Genomic DNA, 23257 nt, shown 5'->3' on the forward strand with positions numbered 1-23257 from the left:
TCAGAGACTGTTTGCACACTGTGTTTGTACACCCTATTTCATGATCCCCTAGCCCCAGCCAGAAGCTCAACAGAGAGGAATCTCTCTCTGGGCTGGAAACTTAGATATTTCCTGTTTTTCTTCTGCCGATTTTAACAGCCAGTACTTGCACATTGACAAGACAACTCACAGGTCACAATGTGCTCTCTAGTCAGAGTCACTGATGACAAAGGAATCAGTGTGCAAGGAGACAGCTGTTGCCATCAGGGATCCAATGCACCTCTCAAAATTCCACTGCATGGGGGTGAAGACAACAACCTGGCAGAGCCAACGCATCAGAGAGATCCTCCTGCAGGTAAGGCCAATTTTCAGGAGGTTTCTTCTCCTTCCCAGCAACAGCCTGCAGAAAACTTGGAAACGTTTTGCCTTTGCTGTACCTGGGTGAGTACAGATGTATCTTACAGCCCCAGCGCTCCAGAGTAATGGCTGGGCTGTTGCCTCAGTTGGCACACAGCAGTCATCTGGATGACCCAGGGCTTGGAGGGAGAGTAAAGAGGGTGCAGGGTGAGTGAGCACATGGATGGCATATCTCAACTCCAGTGATGAGTAAATAATTCCTTTCCTGTGAGTGCTTAAAAGGACTTAGAACACACTAAGCAGTACTTGTTTTGAAGATCACCTGGAGATGGTTCTCAGGGTCTACGGGAGAAAAATGCTGTAGGAAAACTCTGATGAGTTTGACACAGTACTTTGTACCCTCACGGTTATTGATAAAATAGCTCTAGGAGTCTCCTTAATAGGTGTCCAGAAAAAGTATCCAGGTTTTAAAGCATTCCCAAACCAAGCCCTAACCCAAAGCTGGCTCTTGGCTCACAGGCATTCATCAGACAGGCACATGGTGCCAAATCAAAAGTTGTTCATAAAAGCAACACTCACTTCAAGCTGCAACATCATGGTAAATAATCATCTAGGCTGCTGATATGTAGCTCTGAACATCTCTTTCCCAAGATGCTGGACTCCTAGGGGTCTTTGTCCTTTAATCTAAGCAGAAATTGTACTTATTCGTGGTTGTCACTGCTACAAAGAAGGAAAATATACATTCTTAGTGCTCTGGAAATTCTTGACATGTTAGGTGTCCCCCAGTGCCTAGAGATTTTAAGGAAGCTGAAAAGTGCCACTGGTAGTGATGGGTCTGTTTTGATATCAGTCGTAGGGACAGTGATCTTCCTTTCTAAGGTGGATCAAGATTTTCCCTTGTTGTTCCACTCTTTTCACATCTGAAAATTCTGACCAGCACTCGTCACCAGATCTGCAGTGTCTGCAGTCCTATGTCTTGGGAAAGCTGGTGGCATCCCTTCGCCTCCAGATGAAATTGTCATCCAGCTTTGGCCTTTTGGATCAGCCAAAGGATGAAAACCAACTTGCAGCTTACTCTGATTAATAGCTTTTTCTTAGGAGGTAACTCTAAAATTTGGAAGGGATACAGTGGCATTTGCATGTCTCTGGTCTTTAGCAAGGATTTAACTACTGTTTATGGAACTTTACAATGCTTTTTCCTTTCTCTCACATTCTAGGAGGTGGCATGTACTTGCAGTGACACTAGAGAAGCACTTTCTTTCTGCTGAGCTCTTTGTTCCTTATTTAATTTTGATATATATCATATATGACAGTGACTCCTCTTATTTAATGCTCTCTAACAGAAATTGGGAGAAATTTTCATAAGAACATGTCTCAGAGAAACGCTTTTCATCAGACATCTCACAGAGCCATTAAAATCCATGATTGTGGCCTGCATTTACCTGCGTTCAGAGGCAATGCTGGCAGGCAGCACCATTCTAAACTGGTGCATCCCTCTCAGCACAGCAGATAGTCTGGCACTCCATATCACTACCAGTTTGATGATGCTCCCACAGCATCAATGCAGTGTTGAAATCAAGGACACAGCCTCCAAGGCTAATGGGAACAAGACACTTGTCATGTTGTTATATGAAATATACTCTGAAATTAAATTATGTCATTGCATTACTGTTCTTTATTCATCTCATGAAGCTTAGTCCTTCAAAGGACAATTATAATGCAGACTGAATATTACAAATACCTATGCAAAAATACCCCAGGCTCTCCTTGGGAAGAAGTTAAACTATAATAGCCTGTTCACTCCTGTTTTTCCTTCAGCTTTTATGCCATCATTTCTTCCACTGATTTGTTGGACACCATCAAAGACATTGTTTCACTACCCCCCAATGCCTGTTCATGTTTTTTCTCTATTGACTCTAGGCTATTTGAGGTCAGGATGGTTTCTCACAGTGGGAATACATATAACATGCATAACAGCGCTACCTGCAGGTTCCTTACGACATCTGCAGTTCAAAGAGATGTATCCGGGTTAGCTTCTTTTTAGGAAAGTTCAAAGGAGCAACGCCACAGATGCAGAAAGCTTATTGGAAGTGATAAACACCACTTCGGAAGCTCACGCTGTCTCAGATGCACTTCCCCTCAGCCCACCTCCAAAGCTGGGCAAACACTTGGCTCCCCAGACAATGTCAAGCAGGTGTATTGACTGCTTGAATATTTTGATGTGTCAACAGCTAGTTAGGCTAAAGCAGACTCAAGCTCACCTAGAGTGCTGCAGGATTAATTTCACCTAACCATAGCCACATGCAACTGAATAGACTAAATTAGACTAGACTAGACTAGACTAGAACAGTTCAATTTGAAGTGACCTACAATGATCATCTACTCCAACTGCAGATGATGCCCAGTCAAAGCCAGGTGTCTAGGTTTCCCTCTCCTTCATTGAGACACTGTTGTCCCCATGCAATGGTTCAGTCCCACTAGTCTAGACAGTGTTTCCTTTGTCTACAGGCAGAGCCTAAACTAGTCTCCTGGCTTTCAAGCTCACAGATGCTTCTCAATCTGTTTTAGCTTCAAGACAATATTTGTGTCCCCTCTCAAGCCCAGGTAACTTCCCTGATGATTGTTGCAGCAACTCAAAGCTGCAGCTCAGCCCTCCTGATGGGCTGGGTGTCATTCCCAGGATGAAAGAGGACAGCTCACCCCTCTCCTCCTCTCCCATGCAGGAGCACAGAAGGGACAGACCTACTTCCCCCCCCCCCCCTTCTGCCTCGAGGAAAGCATGCAGGAGAGTCAGAGAACTGGGGAGGGATTTTCCCTCATGGAAGCAGAGAGTCCCCAGAGCAGCTGCCATTCCTTGGGTCTCCACCAGCCAATCTGGCTTCAGCCCAGCTGGGAAGGCATTGAGTTCACTCACAGGGATGTAATGAGAGCTGACTGTGCCATGCTTCCACATGAAGTGGAGCTTATGTGGAGTCTGGGAGATTTGTGTCCAGCTCTTGATACTCACCTGACTCTTTGCTGTGGACTAGACCATCTGTTTTGTAGAAGGGACTGCATGCACAGTAAGAACTCCGTGTCTGGAGAGCTGCAACCAAGCCATTATTTCCCATCAACACCCACTGGTCATTCACAGCCAGCAGCTAATCAGCTCCTCAGAAGATTTTTCTCTCTCTCACTGAAATGTATCACCTTAATCCAAGCTGAAAGAACTGCATTTTCCCCTTTAAAGAGAGAATGAACAGGGTTAGGTCATTGATAAATCTCAGATTTATTCCTATAACAGAACCAGAAGACAAGGACGTTGTCACTGATGGACTATAGATTACATATTCACTCAGGTATATTCCACCGGAGGGCACTGCTGTTCAGATATCTGTCATTCACAATAAATAATTTTAGCAAGCAAATTTAGCCCCAATCTAATAAAGCACTTGCTTCTGTTTAATTTTAAGTGACAGAACTATCCGTGCACCTACATTAAGCCTATTTTCAACTGCTTAACTGAATTGCAGCAGCATTGTATATTTAAACTTCCCAAAAAAAAAGAACTTCATACAGTGTTGATTAGATGACTCATTGTAGTTTCATCTGGATTTTGTTTCAGCTTGCTCTGCTCACATTCCTGAACAGAGTAAACAGTAGGCAAGGTTAAACACAGACCTGAAAGACATCATCCTCCTAAAATTATAGTGTAGTTAACATTGAAAAAAACCTCCAAGGTCATCAAGTCCAACCTTTGACAAAACACCACCGCGCCATCTAAACCACAGCACTAAGTGCTATGTCCAGTTGTTTCTTGAACACCTCCAGGGCTGTTGATTTCACCACCTCCCTGAGCAGCCCTTTCCATTTACTAACAACCCCTTCAGTGAAAAAATTCTCACTGATGTCCAACTAAACCTCCCCTGGTGCAGATTGAGGCCATTTCCTCCTGTCCTGTCCCTTGTTGCCTGGGAAAAAAGACTGATCCTCACCTGGCTACAACCTCATTTCAGGTAGTTGTAGAGACAGATAAGGTCCTCCCTGAGCCTCGTTTTCTCCAGGCTAAAAAACCCCAGCTCCCTCAGATACTACTCCTCAGATTTGTGCTCCAGACCCTTCCCAGCTCCATTGCCCTTCTCTAGACACACTCCAGCACCTCAATGTCTTTCTGGTAGTGAGGAGCCCAAAACTGAATGCAGGATTTGAGGTGTGGTCTCACCAGTGGCGAGTACAGGGGGATGATCACTGCCCTGGTCCTGGTGGCCACACTATTTTTTATACCGACCAGGATTCTTGGCCACCTGGACACACTGACGGCTCATGTTCAGCACATTCCTTGGTTTGAAAGCATAAACCCAGAGAGATGATATTTCCTCAGCACCAACACAACATCTTGACCACTGGATGACATATCAGGCATCACACTGCACAGCCTGATCTGTTTTCTAAAATCCCTTATTCTTATAGACAGTACTTAGATTTTATTTTTTTTTTCAGTATTTTATGCTGTAGACTTTCCTTATTTCTAAACCAGGTTTTACCCATAGGATAGGAATTGCCTGAGCAAGGAAAGTTGCTCCATGCTTCTTGCTACAGGCAGCATCAAGCCCAACATTTCTTGGCCTTGCATATTTGTAGACCATCTGTGGAAACTCTGTTGGTCATGAACTCTGCATTTGAAGCCTCGTGACAGATTAGTTACTGAACATGCAGTGACTCAATAAAAAACATACAGAACTACAAGGAGAACGGGAAGGCTTCATGGTAAATGGCTCAGGATCTCAATGTTCACTCAAACTGCCTTGTTAAAGCATCCAGCAAATCTTACTCTACATATTAATTCCAATGTGTTTAGTGGATTCGTGCTCTAGTGGTGAGAAAAAATGATTCTGTGTGCTGTATTAGCAATGTCAGGAAAAATTATAAAGGAAATTTCTTTAACTTTGTAGTGTCATAAAGCAGGAGACAGTAAAACTAACTGGGGAGACAGAGAGGTAGCAAAAATCTATAGAGGACCTCTCTAAGTATCACAGAGATTAAAAATTAATTGGGGAGTACAAAGTTAATAAAAAACTTGAACAGTTTTGGTTTTCTTTTGTCTGTTCAGTTGACATAAAACCAGCACAACTGAGCACTGAAAGAGCAAAACATACAGCCCACAAACAGCCCCAAAACTCTTTTATATTATCCAAGTCTATAACACTAAAAAAAAAAAATAGAAAAAAGGAAAAAAGATAAAGACAGAAAAAGAAGGAGAAAGAGAAAAAAAAATAAAGATGGCTGGGAAAACTCACCCAAGGAGCCAAGTAGGAGCTAACAGTCAGGGCCCAGTTATCAAGCTTATTTCCTCCCTTTCTTTTAGTTGAAAGCATTAAAATGCCTATAAAATATTAAAGAATTAGTACAGATCAGCCCCATCTTTGTTATAAAAAACTATCAAGAAGTATTTTCAGCCATGACCTAGAAAAGTGAATGGGTTCCTAAACTGCTAAGAGAAATGGGGTGAAATTACCCAAGAGGACACTGTAAATGGGCTGTTAGGGGAAATTCTTCTGCCTAGAAAATCTCTGTGACATGCTGGTAGTCCCAGCCATTAAGAGGAACATTTAAAACTCGACACAAAGAACACTAGAAAATGCACAACGGGAAACACTACAGGCCTGGGGGAAGAGATCATCAGCATAATTGTTGTTTCTATTCCCATGAGTTTTGCCAACATGCTTTGGGAAGGCAATTAAGGTCTTTCCCATCTATAACTCACACAGTTCTGTAAGGTTGCACTAGAACTTTTTAAAACTTAACTTTCAGTGAAATGGGATTCCAGAAAATGTCTGAATGTTGCAGGGCAATTCTGCCATGTGCGATTTAAACTTATTTTACCCCATGTGAGTAATTTGGCTGGGTGACAACTGTGGCATTCTTTTTGTCAGCACAGAAAAATTATTTGACTATTCACTGTGTATTTTCCAGGTCTGTGAAAGCCTTTGGGATTATGCTGGAGAAAATATTTAGTTATGTTTCTATGGAAACCATAACACTTATATAAAAGCCTGTTTAACAAGCAAGAGTGTGACACTGTATCTCATTCAAGGTGAGCCACCTCTGAGATAACTCATTGATAAACTTCCAACTGGGTTTTAAAGTCTGGGAGGACACCAATGGATTTCTTACACCTCTAATAAGAGTGAGACTCAGCAGGTTCTGCTGGATAACTACTTAGCAGGGTAGCCTGGGTGTTATAATCTCACGTGGAAAGTTACAGTCATTTGGCTAGACTTGAAAGGAAATTTTTCATCAGGTAGATTATACAGTAATGATTCCTAAGTTTTTGTTTTTCTAACTTATCCCCTACTTTATACATTTGTAACTTCACTGACTCCAGTGTGACCCAGAGGAGAAACTTTTTTTATGTTTTTTTCCATAAAACAATGAAGTGTTCCAAAGTGTTTGCTTGCAAACACCTAGAATAGAAGTTATATTTTTTTCACTTAGTTACTACTTTATCTGAGATGGAAGTCTCCTTTAAAATTAAAAGAGCTTTGTCCCCTTCACACTGCTTCACACTTTTTTGTTGCAAAGAAGCACAAACACTGTAGCTAGAAGGAGTCAGAATTTATTTTTTTATTTTCTCCTCAGAAAAGATGTTCAAATAAACTTTTAGAATCTATTTCAGGTTTTCCCTTTGACAGCCATTCTAAACATGTTGAGGATGCTATGGCAATAAACCAGAAATAATAAAGCTGGTCTTATTTGATAAGTGGCAAAAGCTGAGATGGAAAGTTGTTTTCTAAATTACTTCTGGTTACTTCAATATAAAAATTCCACTGACATGAAAAAAAATTGCTGGAGCAGGGATTGAAGGACATTCTAGGCACAACATTGGATTGGGGGATTGATTTTTTAATCTGCTCCTACTGTTGAAAAAGTGCAATGGGTTAAATTATTTTTGATTGCATGGAGATGCATTGTTTTTCAGGGTATGAGTGGCCCTTTCTGGATTTAAACAAAGCCAGTCATGTACATTTTTGTCCATGAACTTCTAAGTCATTCACAAACAGCTGCAGAATCCTCCCCCTGAAAAAGAGAACAGCAGCAACACAAAGGGACTATCTCAGATCTGTTGGGGGCCTGATCCTGAAAAGACTCAAGCAGTAACCTGATTTCTCGTGCTGTCATGGTACCTCTGAAAACATCCTTTTCCACAGACTGAGTTAATAAACTCATGCATGTGTTCTTGCAGTACCTTCACTTTTTTCTTTGCTACACAGGCACTAAAGATGCCATTGATGTCCATTTTGGCAGTTTATGTTCATTAAGAAGTGCACCAAACTACCACTACCCCACCACTGCTGTTGAAGCGGTTTTGAGTGATCAAAAAGGAATAGTTGTTACTCTTGGCTGGAGAGGCCCAGTTGCTGGTGCAGTCAAATGTCACCCAGCTACGTGACCTGTTGCAGAAGACATCAAGATATACAGAGTCTGTCTGTGTTTTAAGGGTTTATGAGAGGTGACTGACGTCTTCCAAGTTTTGCTATGGTAGGATATGGAAAGCTAAGGAAACATGCACCAAAACCAAAATTCCCTAAGAAGGATTCCAAGAGAAATATGATTTCTATACATGTGGTGTTGCCACCTTTCTACTAATTGTGCTTCTGAATTGCCCAACAGCCCATTCATTTCCCCCAGCTTTCACTGAGACTAGGAGGTAGTTTCTACCTCATTCCTGCTAGGACAACAGTTTCCAACATTATTTGCAGGAGCTTGGATTGCCTTGGGTAAGCTCCCTTTCTACAGAGAAGAAGACAAAGCAGGCAGGTACAAACCATGCAACAACTTCTCATACAAAATGTTAGTATTCAAACACAATACCATAGATATTCAGTCCTGTGGGACAAAGGCATGTCCACAGGTTCAGTTTTGTGAGGGAGAATGGAAGCCAGAATTCAATCCTTCGTTAATCACCTCTCTCAAGCCCTGCTGTTTTTCTGTTCATGACCCATAGGTTAATGTTCTCTGCTGCTCACGTTCTGTACAAGATTTCCAAATAATTAGACTCAGAAAATTCTAGAATGGATGTTTTCAGTTGTTTCCTCACTGGCAATCACACTAGTTAATTAGGGCTGACTTTATGGGGTTGCAACACTTGCTAACTATGACATTGAGCATGAGCTGCGTGGTGCAAATCTTTTTCATATATAGTATTAAAAATTGTATGTAGCTAAGGCATCTTCAGATGTTTTCTCTACATGTCACAAAAACTAATATCTTCAGCTTCAGAACACCTGTGATGGATGGGATATCTATTTTCCTTGCAACAGGAACAATGCAGGTATAAAGGCTAAGATTTCTAAGGTCAGCTTTCTAGAAGCAGACTCAAAGTTAGGTTCACCAGAGCACCACTAACAGCATGTCTGTCCTGGGTCTGATTCAGGCTTATTCAATAGGATTGGCTTTAAAAAAATCACTTCTGGAAAGCTCCAGACTTGCTGCTTCTGCCAGCCTCCCTGGGAGCTGTGCCACATATGCATAGGTTGGTGGAAAACTCCTCTTTGCCTTCCCCAAGCCTACTCATACTTCAGATCCAAAATTGCCACATTAACAGTAGACTCAGGGATGATTCTTGCTGGGTCCTTGGTCTTGGCACTAGTCCCATTAATATTGCATAGGAGCTGTATGTTTGTTTCTTTGGCAACATGTTCCCAACTCCTAGATGTGCCAGAGACACACAGTGGCTTTTTGAAGTGATGAAGATGTAGCTACTCACAGATTCCAGTTACAGCACACTTTGGTAATGTTTTTATACCTTTATTTCTGTTGAAAAATTCTGATTCCTCCACTCTGAATGAAACAAGTGGCTGACACCTGCTTTCAGGTCCCACCCCATCTTTTCTGTGTATGACTCCTGTTTTGTGAGTGGACTATTCAGTGGAGACCAATCTGGAAATTTTTCATCAATATTCAGATCACAAAAACATACCCATTTGATTTTGAAGTTGCCGATTAGTACAGAAGAAAGTATGTTAAGAGGAGGTGGTATTCTGTCTTCCAAACATTTCTTGGAACAGTTCTCATTCGGAGTGTCCATTCACGCACTGGTAGGAAGCTATGTTACACCTGGTACTACACAGAAGCATAAAAGCTCAGTTTTGCTGGTGCTGTGAATAATTCTTTGCAAGTGAAACCTCAAAATTTAACTGAGTCAATCATTTGCAGAGAAGTATCAGATGTTCAGAGTCTTCCAGCCTGGCCTACCCTCTGGAGAAGAAATGTGCAATACGAAGTTCAAGTTTTTCAATTGTCTACATATACACACACATACACACACATAAGAAAACAGGCACTGCTTCTTGAACAAATCACTCAAAAAGAAAATAATTCCTTCTTTTAAGCACTTTAGCGCAGTGGTAATGATCATTCCAAGAATTAGCTCCACCCGTAGAACTGAGAAACTAACAAACTTCTTTTCCCACACATAACTGGCTCCACGCACAACTTGGATTCACACAGCATATCTTTCCAAGAGATACAACTTACTCACACAGTGAGGAAAAAAAGCACTTGAAATGTCATGTTGCCACATTTGCTGGTGACATGATCATAGAGTATCGTAGTATAAAATAATTGATGAGTTTTGTCCTGCATATTCTGGAGGAAGGTGATCAGTAGTTGGCCCTCCAAGACTTCTGTGGAATGCATGCAGCTACCTACCTCTGCCTGAGCAAAGGGATTCCCCAGGTTTTGGAAGATAATGCAGATAATCCAGATAATCATGTTACCATGATTCCTGTTCACTTTCATCAAATGAAGCCTATTTTGTTTACATCAGTACAGCTATTTTTTTCTATGCCCTCAAATATCATCTCACTAATTATACTGGATGTCAGTTTGCAAGATTAAATTATTCCTATTTCATAAGAAAACAGAAGCCAAGCAACTAGATTCAAATTAAGATATCTCCATGTGTAAGGTTTGAAAAGGGTCATTTTGGAAAGTAAGTTTCTGTGTGGTCACTGTTAACCCCAGCTAACTCCAATAGCATCAGAATTTAGATTTAATTTAGTTTAGTTCAACTTGTTAGAAGAAGATTCCAACTTTTTTCTTTTATTTTGTTGGGCGGGGTGTTTTGGTGTTGTTGGTTTTTTTGTTGGGATTTTGGTTTTTGTGGTTTGGGGTTTTTTTGTTGTTGGCTTTTTTTCTTGCAACTAAATGCTAGAGCTGAGGGATTTGAGGGATTTCTATGTTTACAGACAGCTGGATATATGACAAATAAGAGTTTTTTCAGAAACTTCTAAATTGAGATGGAAGTTACAAAATGCTCCCTTGAAGTTAATAATCGCTTGTATTTCAAGTGCTGACTGTGTTGGTTTTTCGAAACAAGCTTTTCTTTGATAAAGCAGTTGCACACTTAAAGTGTCTGCAGTCAAGAGGAGGACAGAAAGCAGTTAAAGGCTCACTTAGAAATATCAAATTATAGAAAACCAACTTAAAATGTTAAGAAATAAATCAGATCCTGAGATCAAACAAATCAGACCTGTGGAAAGTTGCAGCAGAAGGTCTGACTGAAAAATTTCGTATTAATTTCTTTAAAATAAAATCATTCAAATCCAGAAATCTTTCTAAGATATCTTCTTGCACTACCAAGGCTTTGGTAAGTGCTTCACTTGAAGTAACTTTGGATAATGTCATTAGAGATGCATCAGTTTATCTCAGTTGTGCCTCAGGAGGCAAAAGACAGGAAGCAATACCCTGTGCAGTACAGACAGAGCCAAGAGAAATGTTTTATTCTCCACTTGGTTGCAGTAGGTGCAATCGGTCCTGAGTTCCATATGGTTGGCTTCTCCACTCATCACCCACCACTAAGAAAATTCCTGTGAGGTCAAAATGGGGACTGGAAGGCAAAATGACACAAACATTATGAGAAATTACTGTGTGCTCCAAGGGCCAGCACTAGACAACATTACCAAGCACCAAACATCCAATGACTGCTGTTGGCTTTGCCAATAAAATTCCTACTCATCACTTCCCTGATGCAGAGAAACCTTTTATTGCAGCAAGAATTAGCTATGGATCATTGCCACCAGAGACAGTACACAGGATAGAGAGAGCAGTGATCTACTCAAAAGCAAACCCCTGACATTTCTATCAAAACTCTTTTAACCAAAGTATTTATCAAATTTGTTCTTGCTTTGCCTGTTATATAGTATTTCTCGTAAAAGAAAATATAGTTATTATTTGAGTACTTTTTGAGGTAAACGATGGGAAGAAATATTTACATGGATGAAGAGACAGAGTGGTGATGGCTGCTATGTATGAGCTGAGGAGAGAGAGGATGTGAACTGGCAGAAGGAACATCCATCATCTCTGTGCTGTTCCACGTGGCTCAGACATCAATGCACAGTAATGATCTCCAGGCATGATTTTTCCCCAAATGAAGAGTACATTTTTTTACATCTAGCACATCAGGACAAGATAATAATTTCCAGCTTACCCAGTAAATTGGAGCATAAATAAAATGGATTAATTACATAGAGTTTATTTTTGATTTGGATTCTCCCCATTCTATTTAGAGCATGATGCCCAGAGGCAACAAACAAAAAAACGCAAGTCCCATGAAAATGGTTTATTCTAACAGCTAGGTGGGCCAGCAGAGCACACTCCCTTTGGGGAGATACTGCCCACCTAGATGATACAGTACCACACTTAGATGAATGTACAGTGTAAACACACTTTCTAGCTGAAAGTGTTTCCGAAGGCAGGAACTCAGGTATGAGCTAACAGATTGCTTGTAAAAAAATGTACAAATTTTGAGACAATTAAAGCTCAGAGTGGGCAATGACAGTAAACGGCTGATGCTTCTCATAAGCCCACTAAAAATTGTGTTTTGACCCATTTAGCTCTCACTGGTCATTTTCACTTTGGTCAAATGGGCAAAGGAAACCTCAAAAAAAATTTGCCAGTCAGAAAAAAAAAGAAGTTAAGAAATCTGTCAGCTCTGAGCAATTGTCAGAGATTGGGCATTTTCACAGCAACATACCAGCAGTACATGATGCAATGATTCTTGTGAACACAATATACTTTTGTAACTATGAGCAGCCATGATAATATAGCAGTAGCTGTAAAACACATTATTATCTAAGACATGGGCCAGTATGGCAAGATACAAGCAGTCAAAACATCACAGACATGTCCCAGTAGGAAGTTAGAGCAAAGCTTTACTGATACTTCATTTGCTGTGGGATATGCAATGTGTAGGCAGTGATGAACATGGAGTAAGTGCTCATTTACAGCAGAAGAACTTCACATTGTTGAGTGCTGTGTCATCCTTAAGCCCCTGTGGTGGCTCTACCTTGGTCTGGAGACCGCATATCTTGCAGCTTGTGCTCCATGGGCCAAAGCTTCCCCACGACAGTCCATCACCTACTAGCACAGTTTCATCTGAGCATCTGAACTGAATGTTGTTGGCTGCTGTGCCATCACCTCCTCCTTGGGATTTCTCTGTTCTCAGTGAAAAGGAGGTCAAGTAGCCTCCAGGGCAAACTTGGAAGATGGTCCAGGTACCCCACCTGACAAAAAGCAAATGGAAGAATGTCTGGGCTCTGCAAACTGCTGAAAAGGGCTCCTTCTCGTCATGCTACTCTGAGGCTTAACAATTCCTTGCTCACAGCCATGACCAGCTCAGCATCCTGGGCAGTTTGGGGCCTTTATTTTCTCCTTTTTTTTTTCCTTGTCCTCCAAGGGTGTATTTTTTCTTCATTGATATCTCATCAGAAAAACATCGGGATAGTTACAGTTCTGGTGGAAACTTCAAGGGCAGCCTGAGCACATGTTTTATGATGCATGCCTGACACATGTAACAAGTACACACCAGATACCAGGGAGGGCAGACACTCTGCTGTCCAGAGGTGCAGTACTGTTCCCTGCAGCAGGGCCACCTAAGCAGTTTCAAAATGTGTGGTTAGAAACCCCTTTTCTCATATTTGCCCCATACATTGCAGATTTTCAAAGAAATACTCTATGCCTGGGACCATATTTAAGGTGTTTACAGTGCTCTGCAGAAATTTCAAGAGCAAACAAAAAGCAGTAATGTGAGGTAACTGTGTTTAATTACCATAAAAATTAATGAACACAAGCCCCAACCACCTGTTTTAATTCACTATGTTACAGCGCTGTACATACAAAGTAAGTCAGAGACGAGACTCCTGTAAATGGTAACACCCATGGGTGTTTGGTGAGCTGGTACATGACAAACAGGAGAGAAAACACAGTGTTACTTACTCCCCCACCAAGGACTCAGTTATTGAATCATCTTGACAATGCAGGCGTATGCCATTCAGAGCGGTGTCATCTCTTCCAAACTGGGCAGGCTCCACCTGCAGTAGAAGTCACACAGAGGCAAAGATAAAGGTAAGAGGGAGAAGAGCCAGGAAAAGTCCTTGACATGCCTGTCATAAACAGTCCCCACTCCTTTCTGTAATGTGAAAGAGAAAATGTTTTGGGAAGCACATGGAAAAGATGACTGTTACTGGAAACCTATAAAACCCTTGTAACATGCTCTTTGTGCTTTCTATTTCTGACCCGGGTAAGGCAGAGTCTCAGAGCTCCAGGAGAGACACTGGTGGAGGATGTCTCTTTCCCTGAATCCAGCAGCAGATTTTAGCACTGACGTGACTTCTCTCAGCAACATCCGCCACATGCAGACTATGCAACTGCCAGCACACCTCTATCCTATCTGACAGCAAAAGAATTCTGGCAGTAGCTCTGTTTTTGTTGTATCTAATGGGAGAACTCTTGGCCTAAGAAGAAAAAAAAAAATGTATTTTTCCTTTCTGGTGTACCTACAGTGGCAATATGCTCCAGAAGACTCATAGTTTTATGTACATATTACCATACTCAAGAAGAAGAAAAACTCTGCAGAAAGTCCTTAGACTCTAGAGAAGACTGTACTGGGAGCTGGAGAGCTTTAGACCAGGGTGCAGGAACAGGAGATGGTAGGAAACGGAGAGAATTTTACCTTCAGTGCAAATCCATTGGCATAGCTATAGCGGCAAAACTGCCGACTGCCCCACTTGCCCCAGTGGCCTCCATTGGGCACGGCAAGCACAGAAGTGTATTCACGCTCCCCTGTGCCTGGGGTGCAGAGGAGGAGCAGGGAGAATGTAGCTGGCATAGGGAACTTCATGTCTTGTACTCTGCATCTGCTGAAGGAGAGCTGGTATATGGACAGGGGAATTTATACCCTGCCAAGGCAGCTTGCTTTTCCCCACCAGTCCATTGACAAACACCATGGGAACAATAGTTACTACCCAGGCAGTGACACAGCACTTGCTGACCTGCTCACAGTGCCCATGAGGAGCTCCTCTGGGAGTTCAACAGCCAACAAGCAGCAGATGCTGTGACCGTAGGGGTATCCACCATCACTGAAGGGCTATACGAATATCTATGTGCTCCTTGCTGTGATTGTGGTACAAGCTTAATATCGATTTCTGCTGCTGGCTATGCAGATATTTGGCCATGGGAATGTTTGCCTTCTGAGAGTAACTGTCATAATCATTTTACCTATTGCTGGATGTCTGGAAAGGTGGGTCAAACTACATGAAGAAACATAAAGGACCTGATCTGAAACAAAGGATAAGTAAACTCAAGCCTTGTGTTTCCCAGCACCTTCTGTTGAACAGGATTCCTGGTGAGCTCAACAAATGTGTCAGTAATTTATAGTTTACATGTCCTTTTTTTTTCAGCTGTCATTTTAGCTCAACAAAAAACAGTATGCTTTGCTTTGCAACAAGCTTAACCGAAGTCAGACATGCTGGGATGCCCACAGTGATTCTGCCATTGGGAGGCATAGAAGGCAGGTTTTCCAGAAAGGTGATACTGAACCTCAGGGCACGATCTTAGAGGAAGTCACAACAAAAGGAGAGGTGAATTTGGACCACTGGAGTTGAGACTCTCTTAACATAGAGTTAACCGATGCTCCCCAGGGGCTTTGGTCAGACTTGCAGCATCTGACAGAGGCTGTTTCTCTATTCAATAGGCAAAGAGGAAAATATATTTTAGAAAAGTATCTTGAGCCTCAGAATTTTATAGCAAGGAGTAGTGCCAAACTTGGAACTATCAGAAGGTAAAGAATTTCCCTCTTTTAACTTTCTCTTCCAACATTTGCTCTGCTCCCTCTGTTTCTTAACCATTAAGAGGTGATGATGCTTTTCCCACCCTCGACTTCCTTATTCTTGTCAGTGCTTTGTATAGGTATGTACAACATCCGCAAATTGAGATGATGGGAAGTTGAATGAGCCTTTGGTGGATGGCACCAAAAGAGCACAGCATGTGATGGAAGCACAGCCTTCTTTCCTTTTTAAACCAGAAGTTTAATTTTACTTTTCCAAAGGGGTGTCAAAATCCAGAGGAGACGTTTTCCCTCACAAGGACTGTGCAATCACATCTGTCAAACCAGGTGTGTTTGCTCAGACAGGGTCACAGCACGGTAGCCAGGGACACTTAGACCTGCCCTTGGCTGCACGTGAATGTAAAGGAGCAGGAGTCAGAAAAAAAAAGTCTGGGACCTGGTTAAGACTGCAAAAGAAGATCCCCACATTAATTTCTCCTTTGCTAGCCCAAACAGTCACCCTTGGCCACTTCACCTCTGGTAGCAATGATATAGATGTGCAGCCTGGCAGGATCCACCTCCCCTCAGACTCTGTTCAAGTCATGAGATTCCTGTCTTTTCCCAGCCCCAGAGGTAGGATCCCAAAACACAGTGAGCCCACAGTGTACAGGGGAGGTGGATGAGGCCACTTTCAGGGATTTGGCCCTAAGTGACTCTCATGCACACTTCAGAGGCCCATAAGAAAACTCAAGCCTAGGACAAGAACTGTCACTCTTGGACTTGGGAAGTATCATTTTTTGTATTTGTAACAAAACAACCTGGTGACCTGGGGTGCCAAAAGTGAGCTGCCTTGGATTTGATTTCACACTACATGGCTTAGATATAGCACTTAATAAGTACAAAGCAGACCAGATATTGATTTTTGCTACCATGTAATTATGCCAATTTTGTTTGGATGCCTCAACAAGTTTCCTAAGATCAGCTTACGTAAACTATCAAAATCAAAAAAACTCTACAATGGTAAGATCCTGATCTCTTACTGACACATGCCCTGCTTTCTCACTCCCTCTCCTGTATTTTAATATCCTTGAAAATGTCAGAATATTTTTAAAGAAAACAGGAAAAGTGATGAATTTGATTAATAAAACATGACTATAGAAAAATGATGATGATACAGAGTGTTTCATCCCTTCATTATTCATCCAGTTTAATACAATTATTTTTGCAGGCAGAGGAGAATAAAAATTATGCCACTGCTTTTCAGCTTTTATATAAACCTCTAAATTTTTTAATAATAAGGTAAATATAATACTAAGCAGTGTATTGACTTTATAAAATTATTATTTTGATGCTACAACACATTTACAATCTATATGGAACATGGAAAATAAATTTATGTCTATAATACATAAAAACATATACTATACACAATTAGCTTATTTTATGATGTTATTAAAAAAAATTACATTAGAAGCTTTTGAAAAATTATTAATTTCTTATTTTTACCCTTGAAAATACCACACCTAGGAATGCAAGCTTCATTTGGCACTGTTGTGTGTTGTCTTTCTCATATTCTCAGTTTCTTGTATTCATGTATACCTTCTGCTTCCCAAACCAGTGATCGTTTGAGACATTGGACTGCCCGACCATTTCTTATAGCTTTGGGAAAGCATGGAATAGACTGTGAAGATGTGCAAGACCACACCTGCTTCGATTTTCTCACTCCCTTTTCAGTCTTCATGGTTCAGCTCTCCATTCATTGCCCATGTACCTCCACCTTGCTCCTGGTGGTCTGTCAGGAGCTGTGCATGTGGAAATCCTGATTATTTCAGCACGGTTCTCTTTGTCTGTGTTCAGAAGAAGGTCATGTACTAGGGCAATTTCTGGTTTTTATTTCCTTAGTATTGTAAGGACTGGACACTTTTAAAACCTAGTAAGCAATATTATTTTTTGTGGTGGACAGAGAAAATCAGCTCCTATCACCTTTTCTACTATGTGTTTCATAGAATACCCTGCACAAGATTAAATATAGTAATCTAGAAAAAGTTTGAATTTTTATCAACAAAACACAGAAGTAGAAATAAGCACTGCCTGGTACAAAAGAAACACAGACATGCTGGAGAGAGTCCAATGAAGGGTAAAAACATAATTAAGACACTGGAACACCTCCTCTATGAGGAAAGCCCAAGACAACTGAGACTGTCAGCCTGGAGAAAAGAAGACTCAGATGGGATCTTATCAATATCTATAAATACCTGAAGTGAGGACAGAGTCAGGTTCTTTCAGTGGTGCCCAGTGACAGGCCCAGGGGCAATGGATAAAAATTGAAACACAGGAGGTTCCCTTTGAAGATCAGGAAAAAGTTTTTTGTAGTGAGAGTGACTGAGCACTGACACAGGTTGTTCAGGGAGGTTGTGGACTCTCTGACCTTGGAGAAATTCAAAAGCTATCTCAACAGGGTCCTGGGCAACCAGCTCTAGGTGGCCCTGCTCGAGGAGGTGGTTGGACCTGTTGACCTCTCTTCAGCCTCAGCCATTCTCTGACTCTGTGGTTCTGTGAGCTGGAAGGGAGAAATCAACAGGAACGAGGCATGATAAATGCTCATGAAGATAATCTCAGTGGTGTATTTTGAGTGAGCTGTAGGAAGGGTTGAAGGCAATAAGTGCCCAGGAACTCAGAAGAGGAGTGGAGGTAAACAGCATCCATCAAAGTAAGTAAGTACAGAAAGATGGTTTTGGCTGACTGACTGTGTATTTCTGTGTGCTCTAGGCCATTTTTTTTGCTGAGAACACAGTTGTGCTGGGCAGGGCATGTCTCCAGGATGAAGGACCACCACCTCCCTGAGATCTTGCTTTATGGTGAACTTGCCCCTGGCTGCCGCAAGAGAGGAGCCCCGAAGAAAAGATACAAGGACTCCCTGAAACAACATCTCAGCCTTGGCCATATTGATCAACATAACTGGTCTACTCTGGCCTCTAGTCGGGAAGCCTGGAGACACACCATCTATAACACTGCTGCTTCCTTTGAGAAAGCACACAGGATCACCCTTGAGGAGAAAAGACAACGCAGAAAGAATCGTGCCTTGCAGAATATACCACCTAAGGAGTCTTTCTGCTGTGCCTTTTGCAACCGGACTTGTCTATCTCGTATTGGCCTTTTCAGCCACCAACACACTTGCAACAAACGTGGGTAGAGTCCTTCCCAAATCTTCGTTCACGAAGCCTGGCCATGAGGCCATTTTGTACTCCTTCCACACTATTACCAAGATACTGGTTGCCACCCATCAACTCTCAGTAGCCATGTTCCTGAGCAACTCTAATGTCAAACTGACCATTACAATTAGGTATAAACCAGCTATAAATCACACAGCCTGGCTTTGTCAAACCTTCCTCACCTGCAGCTTGGGATGTAGATAAGATGCTCCACAGCTAACTGCATCCTGCAGAAGAACACACTATCTCATGGAAACAGTATATCAGCAAACCCAGAAATCACACCTATTGCCAAAGAAATATGAAAGGGCAATAAAGAATCTATTATATTCTATTCTATTAAAGTATGAATAAGCAAAGTACTATTTAGAAACAAGAGGTGAGATTCTGAATGAACATAGACATCTATAGTGCAGATGTCTACATTTGAAATAATCACAGTGAGGTTCCTTTATAGCTGCTGAGAGAGACAACAGGACAACAATAGAGAGGAACAGATACTTCCACATGAACCTCTCCCTAAAAATACCCCCTCTTGCCTGCTGACTGCAGGGAGGCATTATCCCCATCTGGACTAGTCTTATAACCTCAGATTCTTTTTACATTTTTGTAGGCTAAAACCAGTAGTGCTGAATGAGAATTAGTTTTCAGTAATATGGGTAAATGTTTAAGAGAAAATGAGTAATCAAATTATGTGCTGTGTGGTCCTCATTTTCTCATTTGCTAAATTGACTCAGATTAATAGAAAATAGAATAGCAGGAAAAATGCAAGTGAGAGATGCCAGAAGTGATACAAGAGCCAGGATTTTCTAGACACATGAGCTGAGAAAGAAGCTTTCAGCAAACAACAGACTAAGTATAGCCATCTGTCAGATAGGAGACAGTTTTACATTAGTGATTGGATATAAAGAAGACCCCCATGACAAGGTGATGCTCCTCTTGTTGTGAACTTATTTTCAGGAAGTTTCCTACCTGCCTGTAATCCCCAGTTTTCATATAAAACTTTTCCTTGGAAAATTAGACATTTTACTTATTTACTATTTATCCACTAACGTTTTTAACACAGAAATTACAATCTTTACAGTTTCTTTCATTTTTTTTTCTGTATTATTAATAGGACTAATTTCCTTCATCTATAATTATGTCATCTTTCTATAGCCTTATTCTTCATTTGCTCATTGTAATTTTTGTTTACTATTGCTAATATTGTTTTAGCACGTTCTTGTGAAACACTTACTGCCCTGGTGCGGGACCTCAATTTCTTTCAGTTTTCAGTTCCTGTCTAGGAGCCAGCATGCCAAAACTGCTTATTTTTTCCAGAGACTGCCACAGAACAATCCTCTCTATAAATGAATCTGAAGTAGAGAACATGAAGAAACACAATAAGACAACAAGACAGGTTGTCTGTGCCTTCAGCCCTAAGGCAGAATCACTCCACAACTAAGTGCTCCTGAAGGATGAAGGATGATTCCCCAACATGTGCTTAGAAACTTGCATTTATAAACACACAGAACCCTTAAGAAAGACAGTCTAGTGCTCAGCTGTCTTTACTGTTGAGCTGGCCCTCCTAACAGCTCCTGAAATGTAAGACTACTGTTTTTTTCATTATTATAATAGTATAGTTTATTCTTTTCTTCCCTACACTACTATTTACACACTTAAAGACTATTTTCATCTCCCTCTTCAGTCTTATCTTCTTACTAAAGAACCTCAGTTCTTTCAGTCCTACTGCTTATATCATTTTGGATATCAGGTGTTTGTGGGGCTGGTCTGGATTTTTTTTTCTCTCCTCTATCAGCAGGTCTGGGGCTTCCTTGAATTTCTTCTTCCAGAACTGTACCTAATCCCAGCCTAGATGAACCAAAATGTTGAGAGAAGGATTATTCTGTGTGGTTTGAAGATTGTACTTTTGTTTAAGTACTCCAGTACAATTCCTGTCATTTCCACAATGATGTGGTACTGTTGTCTCACACTCAGGTTATGACCTGCTATACTGACAGAGGATCCTTCCTTTTTCCTTCAGACTAAATTAATTTCAGCACTACCTTCCCACACAAGAACAGAAAACACATAAAGGGTCCATTTGTCATAGAGATCTCACTGTGATTTCCACCTGCATAGGATGACCAGCAAGCAAATCAAATATCCTTAAGAAACCTGCTGAGCAGAAAGCAAGGAGAAACAATAGCCAGTACCAAAGAAATTGCTTTGCTTATGTCTCATGGTTGTATACATTCTTTGCACTGAGACATTTATTTCTTTTCAAGGCTGTGTTAGGGGCCAGAATTGGCAGGAAAGGAAGTTCACAAATTAGCACCAGATAATAGTAGCTAAAAAAGTAGGGGTATCTGCTCAAGCAGGATTGTACAAGGGCAGATGGGGACAGAGAGAGGCGCTGTCTGGCTGTAGTCCAGGTGTGCTAGAAGGAGGTGGAGGGAAGCTGTGAAGACAGCAGCTGGGACCTGTAGATAAAGCCAGAGCAGACAACTCCATTCATTTCTGCCCAGGGTACAGGACATCACTGGGTAAGAACAGAAAACGAGGCAATATCTCATTTGGTATTGATATTTGCCTCTTTCTAAAGGTTTAATCCCACATATGCTGTTTTCTAGACCTCTCATCATTTTTGTTGATCTCTTCTGGACTGTACTCAACTAGTCAAATGTGATTTTGAACAGTATTTCAACAGAGACCTTGCCACTGCAGCATGATGCTTGAAAGGTGAAAGCTTTCTACTTGTTCATTTAGTTAAAATGCCCAATTAGATAGCAAGGGTGAGACTGGCATCTCTCTTCCTGTAGAAATGCTGCCTCACCAGTCATTCTCTCTCAACTCTCTTTAAAGGTGTCTATTCTTATGTTAATGTAATACTTTGCACCTGTTTTTATTTTGAATTCTATCCCCATCTTCTACTGTCTCCAGCATCTTCTGGGTTGATGACATCTATAAATTTAATAAGCAAACTCTGTATTCTACTGTGCAAGTCATTAATAAAAATATCGAGTAATTTCAGATGTAGAACAGTCTCCTGTGGAACATGGCTCGATATGTGTTTCTGCAATTGGATCAGGCTTTCGACATTTTTCACCATTGATTCAATTTAATTTAATTTAAAAAAAAAAAAAAAAAAGAACCAAAAAGGAGAGAGACTCTCCCGTAGAGCAGATTTGCTGACAGCCAGAGATCAAATGCCAATTTACACCCACTGGAAATCTTCAACTAAAGACCACTTCACATATGAAAACTCTAGCAACTTATTCTGAAAATTCACTGCGAAAATTTCTCAGGAAACCTAGCCTTAACCACAGCCACAAGACTGTTCAGTTCCCTGAAAATGAGTGTTGTGGTGTATCCAAAGTGATCCATCCCCTGCTCCATGTCAGAGTCACACTTCCCTGGCTTTATGTTCTGTGTACACACTAGTGCATACCTGGGTTTCCAGCTTCAGTAAACCAAGTGGGGTCAGGCTGCCACCAGCTACAGCATACATTGCCTTGGGATGCAGATTGATCAGCACTTCAGAAACAAGCCAGTTCCCACCACTAGGTCATGGAAAGCTGTCTGGTGCTAACAGCAATGCCAGCAGGGGTACTTCAGTCCCAGAGTGTCCCACAGCTCCCCCAGTCACCTGCAGAGAGCTGGGACCTCTCAACTGCTCTTGTCACTGATGTCACTTTCCCCAAGCTCCTACTGGTGGATCTTGACCATCCTCCTCAGCTCCTTTCCCCCCTCTTTAACTGCCCTGCAGAAAATGGCAGCATGTGCTGTGGCTGGGGTTTGGCCATGCCTGCAGTGGCGGGGTAGCTATGTGTGCTGGTTCAAGAACACCAAGACAAAGAGAACAGACTGGAGTCTACTCAGGGTTGGGGAGGGAAGGAGGAAGGAAGAAGGGAAAGAAAGAAACTCTGCAAAAAGGTCTGAAAATAAAATTGAATATTTGTAGATTATTTTGATAAATACTAGATCAGTCAAAGTTACCTTTATTTTTTAAAAAAGGACTCAATTAACAGATCTTGAACACAGATGAAGAGAAGGATGAAAAGAAAGGAGAGGGTATGTCTTTCTTTGTCATCAAAATGTCTAAAAGTGTTTAATATATATTAAAGGTTTTTTTCTTATATTAAAATTTCACATCTCCTAAGGTGATTCAGATGTTGGTTGCAAAGACTTTAGCCATGACTGCAAGGTGCACGCTCATAAGTAGAACAGATTACACCCTGATCTATGCCCAGAGCCAGGCAATATGATGGTCTATACTATACCATGTTTTTGCAGAGAGTCTTGAGGCCATCACCCTAAGACAAGGATCCACGGAATAGAGTCTGTGTTTTCCAGGAAACCCACGTGGGGAATTACAATCCCTTTCCAGTCCAGAGTAAGGCAGAAATAATCTATGATCGTTTGGAACTACCATGTGCAATTACTGCTGGCCACTGCAGTCTGAATGTTTGTCGTGATGGGGCAACACAAGAAAAGTCCTCTCCCTCTCAGGAACTCCTCAGTCATGATGACCCAGAGAATTGACTGTGGAACAGACCCTGTCTACTTCAGTTAGCCATCCAGCTCTGGAATTGATGCTGATTCAGCAAAGCCTTTAAGCACAGTATTAATCTTCCAGAGTTCA

The 23257-nt window shown here is 41.4% G+C and overlaps 2 protein-coding genes across 3 annotated transcripts in view; one reads left to right on the forward strand and one right to left on the reverse strand.

Annotated features, from left to right (window-relative positions):
- Positions 1 to 202: 202 nt before the first annotated feature.
- LOC103756719 (vitelline membrane outer layer protein 1) overlaps positions 203 to 23257 on the forward strand; it is a 41941-nt gene continuing 18886 nt past the window's right edge. Inside the window, exons 1-2 of one of the 2 annotated variants that reach the window (XR_001920439.1) lie at positions 278 to 334; positions 6289 to 6335. Coding sequence is in view for 1 of the 2 variants with exons in the window: in XM_018071049.1 (XP_017926538.1) it covers positions 203 to 334 (132 nt within the window). In the remaining variant the exon portion in view is untranslated. Of the gene's footprint in view, positions 335 to 6288; positions 6336 to 23257 lie in introns of those variants that run through there. The other variant, XM_018071049.1, reaches the window with a different exon arrangement.
- Positions 12596 to 14536, reverse strand: LOC103756720 (vitelline membrane outer layer protein 1; the record flags this gene model as incomplete). The annotated part of the gene is made up of 3 exons (XM_018070910.2): positions 12596 to 12881; positions 13594 to 13688; positions 14330 to 14536. Coding segments are annotated over 3 exons (588 nt in total), but the record flags the coding sequence as incomplete, so codon positions are not given.

The sequence above is a fragment of the Manacus vitellinus genome, unplaced genomic scaffold (genome assembly GCF_001715985.3).
Source record: "Manacus vitellinus isolate BGI_N305 unplaced genomic scaffold, ASM171598v3 scaffold_2_pilon, whole genome shotgun sequence".
Lineage (NCBI taxonomy): Eukaryota > Metazoa > Chordata > Aves > Passeriformes > Pipridae > Manacus > Manacus vitellinus.